Source organism: Pseudophryne corroboree, chromosome 4 (genome assembly GCF_028390025.1).
Source record: "Pseudophryne corroboree isolate aPseCor3 chromosome 4, aPseCor3.hap2, whole genome shotgun sequence".
In the NCBI taxonomy this organism is placed as follows: Eukaryota; Metazoa; Chordata; class Amphibia; order Anura; family Myobatrachidae; genus Pseudophryne; species Pseudophryne corroboree.
This window is the reverse complement of record NC_086447.1, coordinates 726,384,548-726,403,996: the sequence shown is the minus strand read 5'-3', so window position 1 is coordinate 726,403,996 and position 19,449 is coordinate 726,384,548. Positions and strand designations below refer to the sequence as shown.

General features: G+C 46.3%; 1 protein-coding gene across 1 annotated transcript in view; it reads left to right on the top strand.

The window, feature by feature from the left end:
* Positions 1–19,449, top strand: part of ACTN2 (actinin alpha 2) — a 117,076-nt gene that overhangs the window by 70,215 nt on the left and 27,412 nt on the right. Inside the window, exons 10-12 of the mRNA XM_063918061.1 lie at positions 16,646–16,876; positions 17,247–17,394; positions 18,385–18,535. Of these exons, the coding sequence (XP_063774131.1) occupies positions 16,646–16,876; positions 17,247–17,394; positions 18,385–18,535 (530 nt within the window). The remainder of the gene's footprint in view (positions 1–16,645; positions 16,877–17,246; positions 17,395–18,384; positions 18,536–19,449) is intronic.

The following is a 19,449-nucleotide window of genomic DNA, read 5'->3' as shown; positions in this document are numbered from 1 at the left end:
GGGAGAGTGCGGATGACTCTGCAGCACCGAATGAGAGAACTCCAGGTCCTCCTTAGCCAGGTTATCAAATTTGTAGGATTTTACAAACGTGTTTGCCCCTGACTAAATAGCCGCTCGGCAAAGTTGTAAAGCCGAGACCCCTCGGGCAGCCGCCCAAGATGAGCCCACCTTCCTTGTGGAATGAGCATTTACATATTTTGGCTGTGGCAGGCCTGCCACAGAATGTGCAAGCTGAATTGTATTACACATCCAACTAGCAAAAGTCTGCTTAGAAGCAAGAGCACCCAGTTTGTTGGGTGCATACAAGATAACAGCAAGTCAGTTTTCCTGACTCCAGCCGTCCTGGAACCTATATTTTCAGGGCCCTGACCACATCTAGCAACTTGGAGTCCTCCAAGTCCCTAGTAGGCGCAAGACACCACAATAAGCTGGTTCAGGTGAAACACTGACACCACCTTAGGGAGAGAACTGGGGACGAGTCCGCAGCTCTGCCCTGTCCGAATGGACAAACAGATATGGGCTTTTTTGAGAAAAAAAACCCACCAATTTGACACTCGCCTGGTCCAGGCCAGGTCCAAGAGCATGTTCACTTTTCATGTGAGATGCTTCAAATCCACAGATTTGACTGGTTTTAAACCAATGTGTTTTGAGGAATCCCAGAACTACGTTGAGATCCCACAGTGCCACTGGAGGCACAAAAGGGGGTTGTATATGCAATACTCCCTTGACAAACTTCTGGACTTCAGGAACTGAAGCCAATTCTTTCTGGAAGAAAAATCGACAGGGCCGAAATTTGAACCTTAATGGACCCCAATTTGAGGCCCATAGACACTCCTGTTTGCAGGAAATGCAGGAATCGACCGAGTTGAAATTTCTTCGTGGGGCCTTCCTGGCCTCACACCACGCAACATATTTTCGCCACATGTGGTGATAATGTTGTGCGGTCACCTCCTTTCTGGCTTTGACCAGGGTAGGAATGACCTCTTCCTGAATGCCTTTTCCCTTAGGATCCGGCGTTCCACCGCCATGCCGTCAAACGCAGCTGCGGTAAGTCTTGGAACAGAAATGGTACTTGCTGAAACAAGTCCCTTCTTAGCGGCAGAGGCCATAAGTCCTCTGTGAGCATCTCTTGAAGTTCCGGGTACCAAGTCCTTCTTGGCCAATCCGGAGCCATGAGTATAGTTCTTACTCCTCTACGTCTTATAATTCTCAGTACCTTAGGTATGAAAAGCAGAGGATGGAACACATACACCGACTGGTACACCCACGGTGTTACCAGAACGTCCACAGCTATTGCCTGAGGGTCTCTTAACCTGGCGCAATACCTGTCCCGTTTTTTGTTCAGACGGGACGCCATCATGTCCACCTTTGGTAATTCCCAACGGTTTACAATCATGTGGAAAACTTCCCCATGAAGTTCCCACTCTGCCGGGTGGAGGTCGTGCCTACTGAGGAAGTCTGCTTCCCAGTTTCCATTCCCGGAATGAAACACTGCTGACAGTGCTATCACATGATTTTCCGCCCAGCGAAAAGTCCTTGCAGTTTTTGCCACTGCCCTCCTGCTTCTTGTGCCGCCCTGTCTATTTACGTGGGCGACTGCCGTGATGTTTTATCCCACTGGATCAATACCGGCTGACCTTGAAGCAGAGGTCTTGCTAAGCTTAGAGCATTATAAATTTACCCTTAGCTATATTTATGTGGAGAAAAGTCTCCAGACTTGATCACACTCCCTGGAAATTTTTTCCTTGTGTGACTGCTCCCCAGCCTCTCGGGCTGGCCTCCGTGGTCACCAACATCCAAAACTGAATGCCGAATCTGCGGCCCTCTAGAAGATGAGCACTCTGTAACCACCACAGGAGAGACACCCTTGTCCTTGGATATAGGGTTATCCGCTGATGCATCTGAAGATGCGATCCGGACCATTTGTCCAGCAGATCCCACTGAAAAGTTCTTGCATGAAATCTGCCGACTGGAATTGCTTCGAAGGAAGTCACCATTTTTTTACCATGGCCCTTGTGCAATGATGCACTGATTTTAGGAGGTTCCTGACTAGCTCGGATAACTCCCTGGCTTTCTCTTCCGGGAGAAACACCTTTTTCTGGACTGTGTCCAGAATCATCCCTAAGTACAGGAGACTTGTTGTCGGGATCAGCTGCGATTTTGGAATATTTAGAATCCACCCCTGCTGTTGTAACAGTATCCGAGATAGTGCTACTCCGACCTCCAACTGTTCCCTGGACTTTGCCCTTATCAGGAGATCGTCCAAGTAAGGGATAATTAAGACGCCTTTTCTTCGAAGAAGAACCATCATTTCGGCCATTACCTTGGTAAAGACCCGGGGTGCCGTGGACAATCCAAACGGCAGCGTCTGAAACTGATAGTGACAGTTCTGTACCACGAACCTGAGGTACCCTTAGTGATAAGGGCAAATTTGGGACATGGAGGTAAGCATCCCTGATGTCTCGGGACACCATATAGTCCCCTTCTTCCCGGTTCGTTATCACTGCTCTGAGTGACTCCATCTTGATTTGAACCTTTGTAAGTGTTCAAATTTTTTTAGATTTAGAATAGGTCTCACCTAGGCTTCTGGCTTCAGTACCACAATATAGTGTGGAATAATACCCCTTTTCTTGTTGTAGGAGGGGTAATTTAATTATCACCTGCTGGGAATACAGCTCGTGAATTGTTTCCCATACTGCCTCCTTGTCGGAGGGAGACCTTGGTAAAGCAGACTTCAGGAGCCTGCGCAGGGGAAACGTCTCGACATTCCAATCTGTACCCCTGGGATACTACTTGTAGGATCCAGGGGTCCTGTACGGTCTCAGCGTCATGCTGAGAGCTTGTCAGAAGCGGTGGAACGCTTCTGTTCCTGGGAATGGGCTGCCTGCTGCAGTCTTCTTCCCTTTCCTCTATCCCTGGGCAGATATGACTCTTATAGGGACGAAAGGACTGAAGCTGAAAAGACGGTGTCTTTTTCTGCAGAGATGTGACTTAGGGTAAAAAACGGTGGATTTTCCAGCAGTTGCCGTGGCCACCAGGTCCGATGGACCGACCCCAAATAACTCCTCTTCCTTTATACGGCAATACACCTTTGTGCCGTTTGGAATCTGCATCACCTGACCACTGTCGTGTCCATAAACATCTTCTGGCAGATATGGACATCGCACTTACTCTTGATGCCAGAGTGCAAATATCCCTCTGTGCATCTTGCATATATAGAAATGCATCCTTTAAATGCTCTATAGTCAATAAAATACTGTCCCTGTCAAGGGTATCAATATTTTTAGTCAGGGAATCCGACCAAGCCACCCCAGCTCTGCACATCCAGGCTGAGGCGATCGCTGGTCGCAGTATAACACCAGTATGTGTGTATATACTTTTTATGATATTTTCCAGCCTCCTGTCAGCTGGCTCCTTGAGGACGGCCCTATCTATAGACGGTACCGCCACTTGTTCTGATAAGCATGTGAGCGCCTTATCCACCCTAAGGGGTGTTTCCCAACGCGCCCTAACTTCTGGCGGGAAAGGGTATACCGCCCATATTTTCTATCGGGGGGAACCCACGCATCATCACACACTTCATTTAATTTATCTGATTCAGGAAAAACTACGGTAGTTTTTTCACATCCCACATAATACCCTCTTTTGTGGTACTTGTAGTATCAGAAATATGTAACACCTCCTTCATTGCCCTTAACGTGTGGCCCTAATAAGGAATACGTTTTTTTTTTTTTATTCACCGTCGACACTGGATTCAGTGTCCCTGTCTGTGTCTGTGTCGACCGACTAAAGTAAACGGGCGTTTTAAAACCCCTGACGGTGTTTTTGAGACGTCTGGACCGGTACTAATTGTTTGTCGGCCGTCTCATGTCGTCAACCGACCTTGCTGCGTGTTGACATTATCACGTAATTCCCTAAATAAGCCATCCATTCCGGTGTCGACTCCCTAGAGAGTGACATCACCATTACAGGCAATTGCTCCGCCTCCTCACCAACATCGTCCTCATACATGTCGACACACACGTACCGACACACAGCACACACACAGGGAATGCTCTGATAGAGGACAGGACCTACTAGCCCTTTGGAGAGACAGAGGGAGAGTTTGCCAGCACACACCAAAAACGCTATAATTATATAGGGACAACCTTATATAAGTGTTTTCCCTTATAGCATCTTTTTTATATATTTCTAACGCCAAATTAGTGCCCCCCCTCTCTGTTTTAACCCTGTTTCTGTAGTGCAGTGCAGGGGAGAGCCTGGGAGCCTTCCCTCCAGCCTTTCTGTGAGGGAAAATGGCGCTGTGTGCTGAGGAGATAGGCCCCGCCCCTTTTTCGGCGGCCTCGTCTCCCGCTCTATACGGATTCTGGCAGGGGTTAAATATCTCCATATAGCCCCCGGAGGCTATATGTGAGGTATTTTTAGCCAAAAATAGGTTTTCATTGCCTCCCAGGGCGCCCCCCTTCCAGCGCCCTGCACCCTCAGTGACTGCCGTGTGAAGTGTGCTGAGAGGAAATGGCGCACAGCTGCAGTGCTGTGCGCTACCTTAAGAAGACTGAGGAGTCTTCATGCCGCCGATTCTGGACCTTCTTCTTGTTTCAGCATCTGCAAGGGGGCCGGCGGCGAGGCTCCGGTGACCATCCAGGCTGTACCTGTGATCGTCCCTCTGGAGCTAATGTCCAGTAGCCAAAGAAGCCAATCCATCCTGCACGCAGGTGAGTTCACTTCTTCTCCCCTAAGTCCCTCGTTGCAGTGATCCTGTTGCCAGCAGGACTCACTGTAAAATAAAAAACCTAAGCTAAACTTTTCTAAGCAGCTCTTTAGGAGAGCCACCTAGATTGCACCCTTCTCGGCCGGGCACAAAAATCTAACTGAGGCTTGGAGGAGGGTCATAGGGGGAGGAGCCAGTGCACACCACCTGATCCTAAAGCTTTACTTTTTGTGCCCTGTCTCCTGCGGAGCCGCTATCCCCCCATGGTCCTTTCAGGAACCCCAGCATCCACTAGGACGATAGAGAAATATGGATATCTTTCCCACTGCTGCTAATTAGCTATGGGGAAGAAGTGCAGCACCCAGAATTGATTTAAAGCAATTTGTGCACATGAATCCACACACATACAGACAGCACAGATAAATTATCAAAAAATTAAAAGAACAAAGAGCATATATTATAAAAAGCTTTCTAAAGCTTTTTTTTTATTTTTTAAACTTTTTATTTATACCAGGAGAGACAAAAAAAATATAAAAACACAGATTCAGTTGTACAACATCAAAGTGAAAACCAGTCTCCATGGAGTTTTTAAAAAAAATCTTCAGTGTACAGATAAACAAACAAAGAATTCCTACAAGAGGGGACCTATTATGAGAGAGAGAGAAACAAGGAGGAGCAGAAGGAAGAGAAAAGAAGGGGGGGGGGGGGCGGGGGGAAAGTAGAAAAGAAGAAGTACAGATGCAAAGTGCAGGGCCGATTTAGGCCATGAGGAGGGAAGTATACCAAGGATCAGTGGCGTCACAAGGCGGGTGCGGGGGGTGCGGCCCGCACCCGGGTGTGACGCCTGGAGGAGGGTGTCACAGAAGAGGAGCCGACAGCGGACGGAGACTGGCTCTGGGGGAAGCCCAGCATCTCCGGAGATGCTGGGCACGCCCCCAGAGTGACGATTCCGGGATCCCAGTGTAGCCACGCCCCCTAAGTACAAGGCCATGCCCCCTTTTGCCGCGATAGCGGCAGGAGATCAGGGGCGCGCACCGGGTGTCACCACACCCGGTGACGCCTCTGCCAAGGATAACAGTATATAATGTATAAATAGACCAATATAGACATATGTATATGAGTCAGGCATTGGGCAATAACTATCTAACATTGAGCAGAGCCAGATGGCGTCCGGAGGTAGGATCCAGGAACAGTATGGCTAGGTATACGTAAGTAGGATGTACATAGGAATATGTCGCCTATCAGTGTGGGGGAGACATCATAAGCAACCAGGGGCCCCAGACGAGTTCAAATTTATGGGGACAGTAATAATAAGTAATCTTCTCCATATTGGCCACGAACCAAATATAATTGTACAGGGCAGGGATAGTAGGCGCAGCGGGGGCCTTACAATTTTTAGCGATTAAAGATTTAGCAGCCACAAAAATATGGGAAAACAGTTTATTTAGGAGAGGGTCAAGATCTGGAAACGGTCGGGCCAATAAAAATACCCATGGGTCCAGTGCAAGCCCCAATCCAGAGAGAGATTTCAACAGATCAAGTACTTTATTCCAGAACCGAGCTATATGTGGACAAGTCCACCAAATATGGAATAAAGTTCCCCGCTGACCGCAACCCCGCCAACAAACAGGAGTAGCAGAAGGGAACATCCTAGACAATTTGTCTGGGGTGTAATACCATTGATAATATAGTTTATAGGATGTCTCCTTGAGTCGGGTAGAGATAGAGCTTTTAGCTATCCCCTCCCGTACCTCCTCCCAACAGGCATCGTCTGGTGGGGGACCCAGGTCCCTCTCCCACTCCCGCTCATGGCACGTCCGCGGCCCTGAGGAAACTCCAACCAACATAGTATAGATCATTGAGATTAGCCCACCATCTATGGGTTTTTTAGTACATAAGGATTCGAATGAGGTAAGTTCCCGTAAAACGTCAGCTTGAGGCAGGGAAAGAAGGAAATGTCGGATCTGAAAGTATTCAAAAAAAGGAGGGGAGAGAGAGGAAAACTTACTTTTGATATCGTCTAACAACATCCAGTGGCCTTGGAGCGAGAGATCATATACCACGTGAACCCCAGCACTAAACCAGGATGTGAAACGAGAAGATGAAACCCCATCGGGGAAGGCAGGGTTGTCCCAGAGGGGGGTGAGGGGGGAGTAGGGGGAAGACAAATTGCATTTCCTAAGAGATTTATGCCAGATAGAAAGATGGAATTTTAGAGAGGGAAAAGGGTTTATGAGAGTGGGCCGATACGGACCGCCCAGACCCCACAGTGAAGCCAGTGAGCAGAGCCCCAGTGAAAGAGCTGCTAGATCAACCCAGGCAATAGAGCCTCGGGGCACAAAAGAAGCCACCAATTGACTCAGATGGCTAGCGATATAATAAAGTTTAACATCGGGGAATCCCCGACCTCCCTCAGAGCGCGGGAGCCAAAGTACATGAAAAGCTGTCCGTGGGGGTTTATCGTTCCAGACAAACCTTACAAATGAGGACTGGGCGTCCCTAAGAACCCTCTCCGGAACCCTCACAGGTAAAGTTTGAAAAAGGTAGAGAAGTTGTGGCATTACTGTCATTTTAAGAGCAATAATCCTACCTAGCCAGAATATAATATGGGACCTCCATTTAGCCAGGTCTGTTTTAAATTAGTAAGTAGCCGCGGGAAGTTTTCCGAGTATAAAGAGTTATAGTGGGAAGTAATATAGACACCCAGATATTTAATCTTAGTAGTCTGCCAACGAAGGTCATATGAGGACTGCAGGGAGCGTTTAAGATCTCCAGAAACATGTAATAACATAGCTTCAGATTTAATAAAATTGATTTTGTAGCCCGACAGGGAGCCATATTCCTCAATGATCTGATACAAGGCGAGGAGAGAAGATTGCGGCTGAGTTAAAGACAACAGTACGTCGTCAGCAAATAGCGAAATCTTAAACTCCTGGAAGCCCGTCTTCACTCCCCGAATTCCGTCAGAGTTCCTTATCATAGCAGCCAGAGGTTCTATGACCATGGCAAACACTAGGGGGGAGAGAGGACACCCCTGTCTTGTTCCGTTAGATAATGGCAAGGGAGGGGATAATATTCCGTTAGTGAGAACCTTAGCTATGGGGGAGGTGTAGAGGGCAGAGACTCCCGTTAAAAATTCAGCCGATATCCCAAATGCCTGCAGAGTCTGAAACAGGAAAGGCCACGAGATACGATCGAACGCCTTTTCGGCATCGAGTGAGAGGATAATTGAAGGGGAGTGTCTGCAGTTTAACAAATGGATAAGGTCTATCACTCTCCTAGTGTTGTCCCTGGCCTGACGACCAGGGATAAATCCCACCTGGTCGTAATGTATCAAACTCGGGAGTACACCGTTGAGGCGGGAAGCTAAAATTTTGGCATAAAGTTTAATATCCAAATTCAATAGGGATATCGGCCGATAATTAGCACAGTCCCGAGGATCCCTGCCCTCCTTGTGGATAACTATCACCCTGGCCTCCAGCATAGTGCTTGGGAACGGGGCACCATGCAGAACCGCGTTAAACAAGACTCTAAGGTGAGGGATCAAAATGGAGCCAAATTTTTTGTAATATAAAGCTGAGAAGCCATCAGGGCCCGGGGCTTTAGAGGATTTAAAAATTTTCAAGACGGCAGCAATCTCCTCGTCGGTTATATCCTTATTCAGCTCTAAGGAGTCGAATTCAGACAGCCGGGGGAGATCAGCCCTACGTAGAAATTCTGAAATTAAAACATCTGGGGGGCCCGGGCCCGAGGGGGCTGACTCTAAGTTATAGAGTTTAGCATAATAGTCCCGAAACACCCTATTTATGGCATCTGGGGCATACGTAACTTCGCCAGAATCAGTATGCACTGCCAGAATATTATTCCGCGACCGCTGTGTCCTGAGGCGGGATGCCAAGAGTCTATCGGCTTTGTCTCCTTTCTCATAAAAGGTCTGGTTAAGCCTCTGGAGAGTCTTCGCCGTGCGCTCTGACAGGGAGAGCGAGATTGCAGAACTTGCTTCCAGCAAAGCCTCTAAATTGGCTGGGGTAGGGGATAGTTTGTGTCGTCTCTCAAGGCTCTGGAGTTTGGTAGAGAGTGAAAGGAAGCTAGCTTCCCGAGTCTTTTTGAACCTAGAGGCCTGGCTGATCAAATGGCCACGTAGAACAGCCTTATGTGCTTCCCATAAAGTAATAGGCGAAATCTCCGGGAGGTCATTAAGTAGAAAATAGTCCATAAGGCAACTCTTAATCTGGTCAGTAACTTCCGGATTATGCAATAGGGAATGGAGATCGACCGAGATCGGGCAATGGTCAGACCATATCATAGGATGAATACGGGCAGATTTCAATTTAGAGGATAGGTCCCGGCTGAGTAGGATCATGTCTATCCTGGAGTAGGATTTGTGGACAGGGGAATAAAAAGTATAGTCCCTAGTCAGGGGATCAGTCAACCTATATGAGTCATAAAGTAGGCGAAGTTTCAAAAGTTCTGACAGTACAAGAGATGATGAGCGTTTACGGTTAGAAGGGGAAGGAGAAGAGGGGGAGGATCTATCTAACGAAGCATCGAGAACCTCATTAAAGTCTCCTGCTACTATAAGCTCACCCTTACCAAGTCTGGTCAGATGTGAATTCAAGCTTCTAAAGAAGGTGGCCTGGTTCTGGTTCGGAGCATAGACATTAACAAGAGTACAAAGGATATTGTTCAGCTTCCCAATAAGAATAAACCATCTACCCGATTTATCTACATGACTGTCCAAAAACTCGAACGTAAGGTGGGCGGCTAACAAGATGGAGACTCCTCTCTTTTTATGTGTAGCGTCACATGCATGAAATGTAAGGGGGTAGGACTTAGATTTTAAATCAGGATGAAGAGATTTCTTAAAGTGGGTTTCCTGTAAAAATACTATATCCCCTTTAGCCTGCTTGAGGGGGAGGAAGAGCTTAGTGCATTTGGTGGGGCTGTTCAAACCTTTAACGTTATGTGAGTATATCCTAAGAGCCATGACTGGTGGGTTTTCGGATCGCTTCGCCTCCTCCCTCCGGACTCTGCACCCCTGCAACAAACTGAAACAAGAATATCGTAAACAGACATGGCAAATGGCATAAATCCTTAAACATCTGGACAAGAAGAAAAAGACAAAGGGACAAGAGTAACAAGATTCGAGAAAAGTAGGAAAGAAGGCAAGGTTGGAGACCAGAAGAAATCACATCTGGCCTAACGTGCCGGTCAGGAAACAATAGAGAAGGGTCACTAAGTGACAATAACCGGACTCGGGTATAAGACCCTACCATGGGGACGCTGCCCGGCCGGGCCAGGTGCATCTAGGACAATGGACACAAACTATCATGCGTCCTTAGTACAGGGACCAGTGTTAAAGGGGGAAAGAATGGGACAAATTTTCCTAAATCCCAATATCATACATGGTAACCGGGAAAACACAAGTAACCTCCCTGGGCAAAAACAGATATCACCTTAAACAGGCTAGGGAACTAACAAACAACAAAACAAAAGGTGTCAGTTCCATTATAAAGAGGTACATTGCCCGTAAGGGGAGTCCCAGTCCTCCTCCTCCCCAGTACGTACGGAAATAGTGGGAAAAGCCGAAAACCTACAGACAGGAGCGACATACGGGGGAAACAGGGCTGGTAGGCATAGTGGGAAAAGAGAAAGGTTACAATTCCACCACTTATACATATGCAGAAACAACAGAAAATAAGATTAAACAACAAGTAAACCCATAAGGCATCAGGTGGGAGGACCAGCAGAGGCAGATTTCCGTGTAGAAGGCACTCTTGTCCAATCCTTATTCAGTGAGCATCTGGGAGTGGCAATCGACTCTGTGGGAGAGATCTCGGCCGTCCGCTGCGGAGACTCAGATAGGGCCGGTGGTGGAGAGAGGCCCAAAGCATGCAAGAGTCCTTTAGCTTTGGTCAGATCCCTAGCCGAGTGGAGGCGGTTGTGATGCCACACCAGAATGCGGAAGGGGAAGCCCCATCTATAACGGATGCCACTGTCCCGAAGAACTGAAGTGATGGGTCTGAACTCCTTCCTTTTAAGCAGGGTGGCCGGTGCAATGTCCTGAAATATTTGGAGAGAGTGCCCCAGGGATTCCAGTTCGGAGAGCTTCCTAGCCTCTCTAAGAATGTCTTCTTTAGCCGTATAATAATGGCAATGTAGAATGACGTCTCTGGGCTGAGATGAATCTTGGGAGCGAGGGCGGAGAGCCCTATGAGCCCTATCTAATAAAAGTTGTTCTTCTGGAAGTGAAGGCGAAAGGTGCGCAAACAGTTTCTTAAGATAATCATGCAGGGACGTCATATCGACGTCCTCAGGGATCCCTCTGATGCGGAGATTATTTCGTCACGCCCTATTGTCTTGATCTTCCTGGCGTTCCAGGATTATCCGCATCTCCTGTTTTAGGCCATGAATGTCGTCACCCATACCCTGTTGGAAAGTGACCACTTCATCCATTTTGGACTCCAAGTGGTCCGTTCTGTCTCCAAGGTCGGTAACGTCAGCCTTAAGAGAAGCTATCGCCGTGTGCACCTCCGCCTGCATCGCCTGCATAGATTTCCTCGTCTCCTGGATCTCGCGGAAAAGCAGTTGTAGGTCTTTCCGAGTCAACGGAGAGTGATCTAAGTCCTCCGAATCCGAGATATCAGGCAGCGAGGGAGCTCCTGGGCCTGGAGACTTAGCATTTGAGTAGGCAATTTTTTTTAGGCTCTGGCCCAGGTCCGCTCCATGTTGCTTTTTGTTACTTCTGGGCATGGTGGAAAGTATGGGTAGATTAACTTGAAAAGATCACTGCATTACAGAGCTAGAAAAGTCCCGGTAGTAGGAAATATATACTGTAGTTATGACATAAATATCGGGGAGAGAAGGTCCCAAGACTCAGGGCACGCTCCACTGGCTCACATTGTAGGAAAAGTAGGTTCGCTTAGGCAGCTGACATCAAACAATAGAATCCGCCAGTAGATGGAGCTCCAGCGTCAGTTATCATAGGTGAAACAAGACAGCTGAGGCAAGGCAGAGATATAATAGGGGCTCTTCTAGAGTTAGGTTAACGATCCCAGGGGGTCCCCCCTAGCCTCTGTCACTGTGGCCTGGTATGAGTCGGCCTCTCGGTGTGAGAGAATCAGGGGGCAAGAACAGGCAATTTCAGAGCGCAGATATGCACGGATGTAAGCACACAACCGAACCCCCACCTCATAAGGCCACTGTAATTTCCTTCAGGGAGGCGTTGGATAGGGCCCAGCAGGTGGTGGGTCCCGGCCACAGACCAGCCAGCAGCCAGGGCACCCCACCACCACTGCCTACTGCTGAGGGAGGCAGAAGCCCTCCCAGCCCCAGCATATATCAAATATGGCCGCTGGTGTCCTGATGGGGCCACTGGAGCCCAAGCTTGCTCCCACCCAAGGCCCAGGTGCAGGGCGCTCTAAGTGCCAGGGGATGGGAGAGAGGCAGCACCAGGTGAGGAAGGCAGGGGAGAGCACGTCCCGGCCAGCTACCACCGCGGCTGGTCCGATCACAGGCTCACGGAGATCAGCGGCAGCGGCAGCGGGGGCAATCACAGCTCCAGCTACGCTGGGTGGGAACGAGCCGCCGCACTCACCCAGCTCCCGGAGCTCGTTGGACCGCTTCAGACGTCCCTCCGGCGCACCCGGAAGCCGCAGTCAGGGCGCGATGGGCAGAGGGGAGCCGGGCACCGGGAGAATCTGCAGTACGGGTGAGGCTATGCAGGTCACTAGTCGATGTCCGCGGCGGGGTCCACCAGATCCGCGTCCCAGCTGGAATTTAGCCCCCGGCTTCAGTCGGGCGGACAGGCCCCAACCCGCAGGGAGGCAGGAGGCCCCCCCGCCCGGCTCCGGGACCCGACACACCAAGTGGAGGGGGGATCAGGGCAAGAGGCAGAAGGGAATGGGAGTCCAAGTGCTGGAAATAGGGAATTTATGGCTGTTTTAGCAAGCAGGGACCTGGAGCACCTCACGAAAACAGCCTTCCAGCTAGCCAGCCAGGCCACGCCCCCTTTCTAAAGCTTTTTGATCAGCACCTGGTACATATAAAAATTCCCTCTTTTATAATTTTATATTTTACTTGTATTGATTCAGTGGAGCATTTTGTTTTATGGGGGTATTTCCAAGTTGATAGCAGCAGGAATTTTGATAGCAATTGGGCAAAACCATGTGCACTGCAGGTGGGGGGGGGGGGGGGGGGGGGCAGATATAACATTTGCAGAGAGAGTTTGATTTGGGTGGGTTATTTTATTTCTGTGCAGGGTAAATACTGGCTGCTTTATTTTTACACTGCAAATTAGATTGCAGATTGAACACACCCCACCCAAATCTAACTCTCTCTGCACATGTTATATCTGCCTCCCCTGCAGTGCACATGGTTTTGCCCAATTGCTAACAAAAATCCTGCTGCGATCAACTTGGAATTACCCCCTATGTGCATGCATCTAAGCCGCACCGCGTATGTGTCCCAATAGTGTTTGTACAGAGTTGCAATTTCATATGCACGCACAGAGAAGTGGGCTGAAAATGTAGTGGGCGTTCCTGGGCGGTGACAGGGGGGTGGCTTAGTACACGCAAAGAGCTGGTTCACCTATAGGCGTGTTATGGGCGTGTCAGTGAAAGTATCTGCATACTCAGATGCTCAATGGCTCACACAGGAGGCCATACGCGGTTGGAGGAACTGCACCTGCCATAGAGCTGGTGTAAGTTTAGACACACCAATTGGTATTTCTCTGGCTACGGACACTGACAGTGGGCGTCTCTGGTCTTGCACATTCGGGTGCACGGATGTAACCCGGGAGTTGTAGCGACATTTGCATGAAGTTGCAGATGAGCGACTGTCTGTAGATGCATGTACTATCATATTTATTTTTCTTTTTATATATATATTTTTTATATCTATATATAATTTTCTATACAGATTAATTACATTTCACTTAGCCACACTTCTATATTTATTCATTCATAATCCAATCTATGCTCTATCTGGCGTCCTGGGTTAAACAATAGACTTTTTATTTATATGAACTAAAAAGACACGGACATGAAATAAAACTACGTATCCCAGAATGCAGCCTGGCCAGTTTTATTGCAGCAGACCGACAGTCTGCTGTGATTGGCTAAGAGAGCTATACCTATTCAGGTAAATATGGGGACCAGCAGGTACAGCCTCACAAGCCCTGACGAAGCCGCCCAGGTGAAACGTGCACGTCGGTTACACGGCACACGTGGACGTCACCCGACTGCCTCTGCTATCTCCCTGCATTGATTCGGTATTAGCGGGGAGCCGGACTTCGCTCGTAGCGGCTCCACAGGCTGCCATCTGACATGGAGTTGGTATCCTGAGGTGAGCCGTATTAACGGTCTCACAAGCTGTGGAGAACCGCTTACCGAGACGAGTGTTTATTATACATTGTCACCCGTTAAAGACACAGTAAGTTATAAGAGAGCCGCACGCTACAAACAGCGGCCCCACATACTGCCCGGCAATACGGATCCTCTGATTGATGATGTGACGTATATTATCAGCAGTAATCTTCTATGCTGACTGGACTGCATGTGAATAGTGATCTGCCGCTATTAGACCCGTTCCCATGGCCCTTATAGGGGTTAATACTATGGTGAAGAGTGTCATGGAGAATCACATCTAATATCCATTAGTGATGAACAGCTTCCATCTCCTCCCATAATAAGGAATTGGACGGGAAGAATAATTATTTGATCGATTTCGTATGAGGTGACATGTATACTAATGAATTATTGAGGAGAGTATACAGCAGATAAGTAATGATATATATCTTTTCTCTATATATAATTTTCTTTCAATTTATTATCTATTAGCAGTAATTGTTAAACGAATCTAGGTATTTCATTTTTCCAGCTGTATAATAATAATGATATAATTAATTAGATAATAACAAGGGAATATGATTTCTTATATTTTTAAAAGTATTATTTGGTGACGTACATATGCATGATGCCGTTTTTGCAAATATGATGCAACTCTGTTACTATTGCAAATATGATGCGAATTTCTTATACCAGACGCAACTGTGAAATTACCATTACGCTTGTATGAAATATATCACATAAAAAAATTGTGTTTCCAACTGATTAACCAATATCTTATTGGGAGCATTTACCCCTTGTTCAATTATTTTGAAACGTAAATGTGGGGGTTTATATTGGTTAGATACTAGGCTATTCTACAGGTAACTAAAACCTGCAGTGAACACACTCTTAGGACTACATTTATATTAATTGCATTTTCTTTTCTTTCTCTTTCTTTTTCTTTTTCTTTCCCTTTTATTATTTCGGTGCTCTCTCATCGGCTTAACTAAATTTTTGAGATAACGACAGCAGAAGCACACTATTTTCATATTGCACAAACACCTATAAGGACTCTCTCATCCTTGATTCGATGTCAATGACATGATCAAGGACAGTAGACATCCTGGTCGTTATTGCATATGAAATCTGTATTTCATAGAGATTATTTCACCTAATAGCTATGCTATTTATAATTATATAAGCAACTCTGCTTCTTTTTCCTTTGAGTGTTCTTCAAAAATGCCACATAATTCATTGTGAATCTACACAACAAGGGGATATTACTAATTATGGTTGTGATTTATACTAATTAAGGGCTTATTAACAATCAGTAATCTAGGTATTATACACTGGCTAGGGACCTCTCCCCTGCACTCTCATTAACTTTGCCCTTAACTGGGCAGATCAAGTTAACAGCAGATACAGGTCTTGGGAGTGGTGCATATGCTCCAGGTGGTTCTCTCATTGGGGATTCGATGCTTTTTAAGCAGATCTCCAAAAGCAGAAACCAGGCATTTAGTCACCTATTTTCTCCCCATCTTCCTTCTGACTTTTTTCCTCTCTTCCACTTTCCCTCTCCACAATTTATAATCTTCCATAGATGCCAAGATTAGGTTATCTGCTTATTAGATAAATACCATCATTTGATTATAAGTTTTGATTATAACACGCAATCATAAAAGGTATATTGTGGTAGCTGCTCCAAATCCACAGTCATACTAAGGGATTATCAATAGCAGTCTGACAGTTAATTGTCTGTGATATATAAGATGAATATCTATACCTTAATATCTTGGATCTGGAAGTTTTTTAGGATATGTTCCCTGTATATAACTCATCATAGCAGTAGAACTTAATATTGTGGATATTTGGATTTAATTGGGACAGTTATATTTATACAGTGGGAAGGACGTTACACGGAGATTTTTTCAGAGGCATAGCCAGTTATACCACAAAATATTTTATAAAAAAAAAAAATTTTTCATTGATTAAATGTTTCATGTTGTATGTTAATGTGAGTCCAATTTCAATAAAAGTTACGTTTTAGAATACTAATATGAGTACCCCATAAAAAGGAGTTGTCTTTTCTTTCTTATAACCAATTTATTTGTTTTTCACAACTCAGGGGAGCACCACCGGGTTTCTTGTTAATTTAAGGAGTTAGTACATAATTTCCCTCATAGGCAATGGGTATTATTATTTCTTCAACAATACTATCTTCATATTCCGGTTTTCATATATAAAATACCAATAGAAAGGTAGCTCAGTGCGCTATTTCCCCCACAACAAACCTAGTTTCGATGCATATACTGATGCAATGATCACATTTATAGCAAATATGTAACAATAATTTATAACATCTATGTAACTCAGCGGAAGAGTAACCTTAGCAATAGATGTGCATTCGCATTTTCTATGTTGGGTTATTTATTGGTATGAAATTACAGTTAGAACATTCAGTCTTCTGTGTCACATTTTGCATTAACCAGTTACATGCTACATAACTGTTCTTTCACGCTGTAGGTCTTCAGTAATAATTATATTCTATAGCTGAATTACTTTCTATGATCCTGTGTTTACTTGGAATTGGCTTTACATCATATAGCTTTTAGAATGGATCAGACGCACAATCCCATGGCTGGAGAACCGCACCCCAGAGAAGAACTTGCAAGCCATGATGAAGAAGCTGGATGATTTCCGAGACTACCGTCGCAAACACAAGCCTCCCAGAGTGCAGGAGAAATGCCAGCTAGAAATCAACTTCAATACGCTACAGACAAAACTGAGAATCAGCAATAGGCCGGCATTCATGCCATCCGAAGGAAAGATGGTGTCTGTAAGTACAAAGGATTTCTGTCAATTGGCTAGCAGAGCAATTCAAGAACTAACATACAGTATATAAGTATATCAAAGTTCAGCAATATATATGTATTGTTTGTTTAATAGATATTAGTATATATCATTATTTGCCGAATTTCTATGAGTATAATGGCTTAACAATTACAGAATAGTGTACAGTAATATCTCCTGGCATCAATGTCTCTGCTTCTCCTATTCAACATGCGGCCTAATTGGGTTAATGGTTCAATGGATGTATGGGTTGGGAATTAGGAGATGCAGATTTTCTTGTGTGGACAAATAGTACATTGCAAGCAAAATACATCAATCATTGCAGAATAGCATGAACAACTCTTATTGCCATACAGGACATTGCAAATGCCTGGCAAAGGTTGGAGCAGGGTGAGAAGGGGTACGAGGAGTGGCTTCTGAACGAGCTGAGGAGACTTCAAAGACTTGATCACTTGGCTGAGAAATTCAGACAGAAGGCGACGACGCATGAGACATGGACTTCCGGTAAGGATGTACTGAAGTGACTCAATCAGAAGCTAGTTATGTACCAATTCTATTGCTATGGATACAGTTAGTTTTGTCCTTGCACATTGAATCCCATTGCATTCACATATGAGACCACAATCTACCTACAGTACATGTAAAATAATAAAATGTGGCACTCTGAAATGCTACTACTGCTGCTGCCTTGTTGGTTTCAGAGAGCTGCTATTTGGCAAACTGAGGACTTGATCTGGCGTTACCTTTGTGATGAATAGATAGTCTCTTGCTCATGTTTTTGGAGGGGCAGTTCTCAGGGTTTTGTACTAAACTAAAGGACACCATTTGTAAGAGAAACTTGTACCTTGACCCTCTACCAATGTAGCACCATTTTTATAAAATGGAAACACTGCCACAGCATGCCTGCTTGCTGAACTGTGCCCTAATGGCTGGCAGGGACTCGTTCTTCCAAGATCTAGGCCCGCCACCATGCCCGCATTGTCCCATCGCTATGCCTGCATCCTCCCTCCGCCGTGTTATGACTGGTCCCACAGCAGTGCCAGTCTCAGCAGCTTACACATTTGTATAGTCGCCGGCTGGTCAGTGGTCGGGTCTCAAGGTTTTTAACCATGTTTAAAAACCAGGAGACCCGGCAGTCCACCAGGATCAGGTGTACGGATCAGTTGGCTTAGGGTACACACTTGTCCAATGTCAAACAAACAGGTCTGTCAGGAGTCGGATCTCCAGATGATTGTGTACTCAGCTTAAGGCCACCCCTTGTTCTAGTTGCAATAGTTTGTCATCTCCAATAAATTAACCTGAATGGTTTCATGAAAAGCAATGTGATGATAGTGAATATATTTAGGTAAGAAAACATACATTTATTCCTATATATTTACGTTTTTTACAGTGATAACACTATCATGGTTTATGATTTCAGCAGTGCCTACAGTGTGCCCTTTGCAGACCTCTCTTGAATAGTATTCTGGTAATATTTTTTATTGATGTTTTCAGGAAAGGAGCAAATGCTAATGCAGAAGGACTATGAGTGTGCGTCTCTGACAGAAGTGCGCGCGCTACTGAGGAAACATGAGGCTTTTGAGAGTGAGCTGGCCTCCCGCCAAGACAGAGTGGAGCAGATTGCTGCCATCGCCCAGGAGCTGAAGTATGTTCCACTCGCAGACACACAGCTGCTGACATTTAGCTGATAAAACTATTTCCGTGGCATTCAATAGTGTCATAGGTACTGTGTAAAAGAATTCCTAGCATAGTTTGGTAAGAATATTATCTTGAGCTTCTCAAAACCCTCTTCTTTAAGTGGCTAAATTTAGTCATCACTCAGAATCTCTGAATTCTTCAATTTGTATAAATGTACCAATAGCACTTGGTTTGTGCTACTCTGCTTCCACCACATACATAGTAGAGGGTGTGTACTATGGTTTTAAAGGAATATTTTATAATGAAAATCTTTTTTTTTTTTTACAATAGCGACAGGGGATGCGTTAAGCATCCCGGCAGTCTGGATGCTGGCGGTCATGTGACTGATGCCGGAATCCCAACACCATTTGGGAGACCGGCACTGGAACATCGACAGCCAGCATCCCAAAGGTAAGTTAGGCACTAGGGGGGTTAAGCACTGGGAGAGGAGGGTTAGCCCTAGCCGCCACCCCCCCCCCCGAGGGTAGCCCTAGCCGCCAAACTCTGAGGGTAGCCCTAGCCGCTCCTGGAGAGTTAGGGTAGGGGAAGGGTAAATACTTACCCCCTCCGACATCAGGATCTTCCATGTCGGGATGCCGCTGTCGGTCATGTGACCGCCGGCATCCCAGCAGGTCATACCCATCCCAGAGACATAAATCATATATTACTGTGGGTAGAAAATGAAGAGCTATGATTTATATCAATGTCTTTCATTTATAACAGGCCATCTGTCTTCACTTGAGATCAATCAGTGGTGCCGAGAGGGTGGGGACGGGGGTGGGGAGGTTGGCAGGTTCTTTTTACCAGGGTCCGAGGAGGTTTCGGGCAGGCAGAGAGAGGACTGACTGCTGCTGCAGCAGCCTCTCTCCCCAGCCCAACACA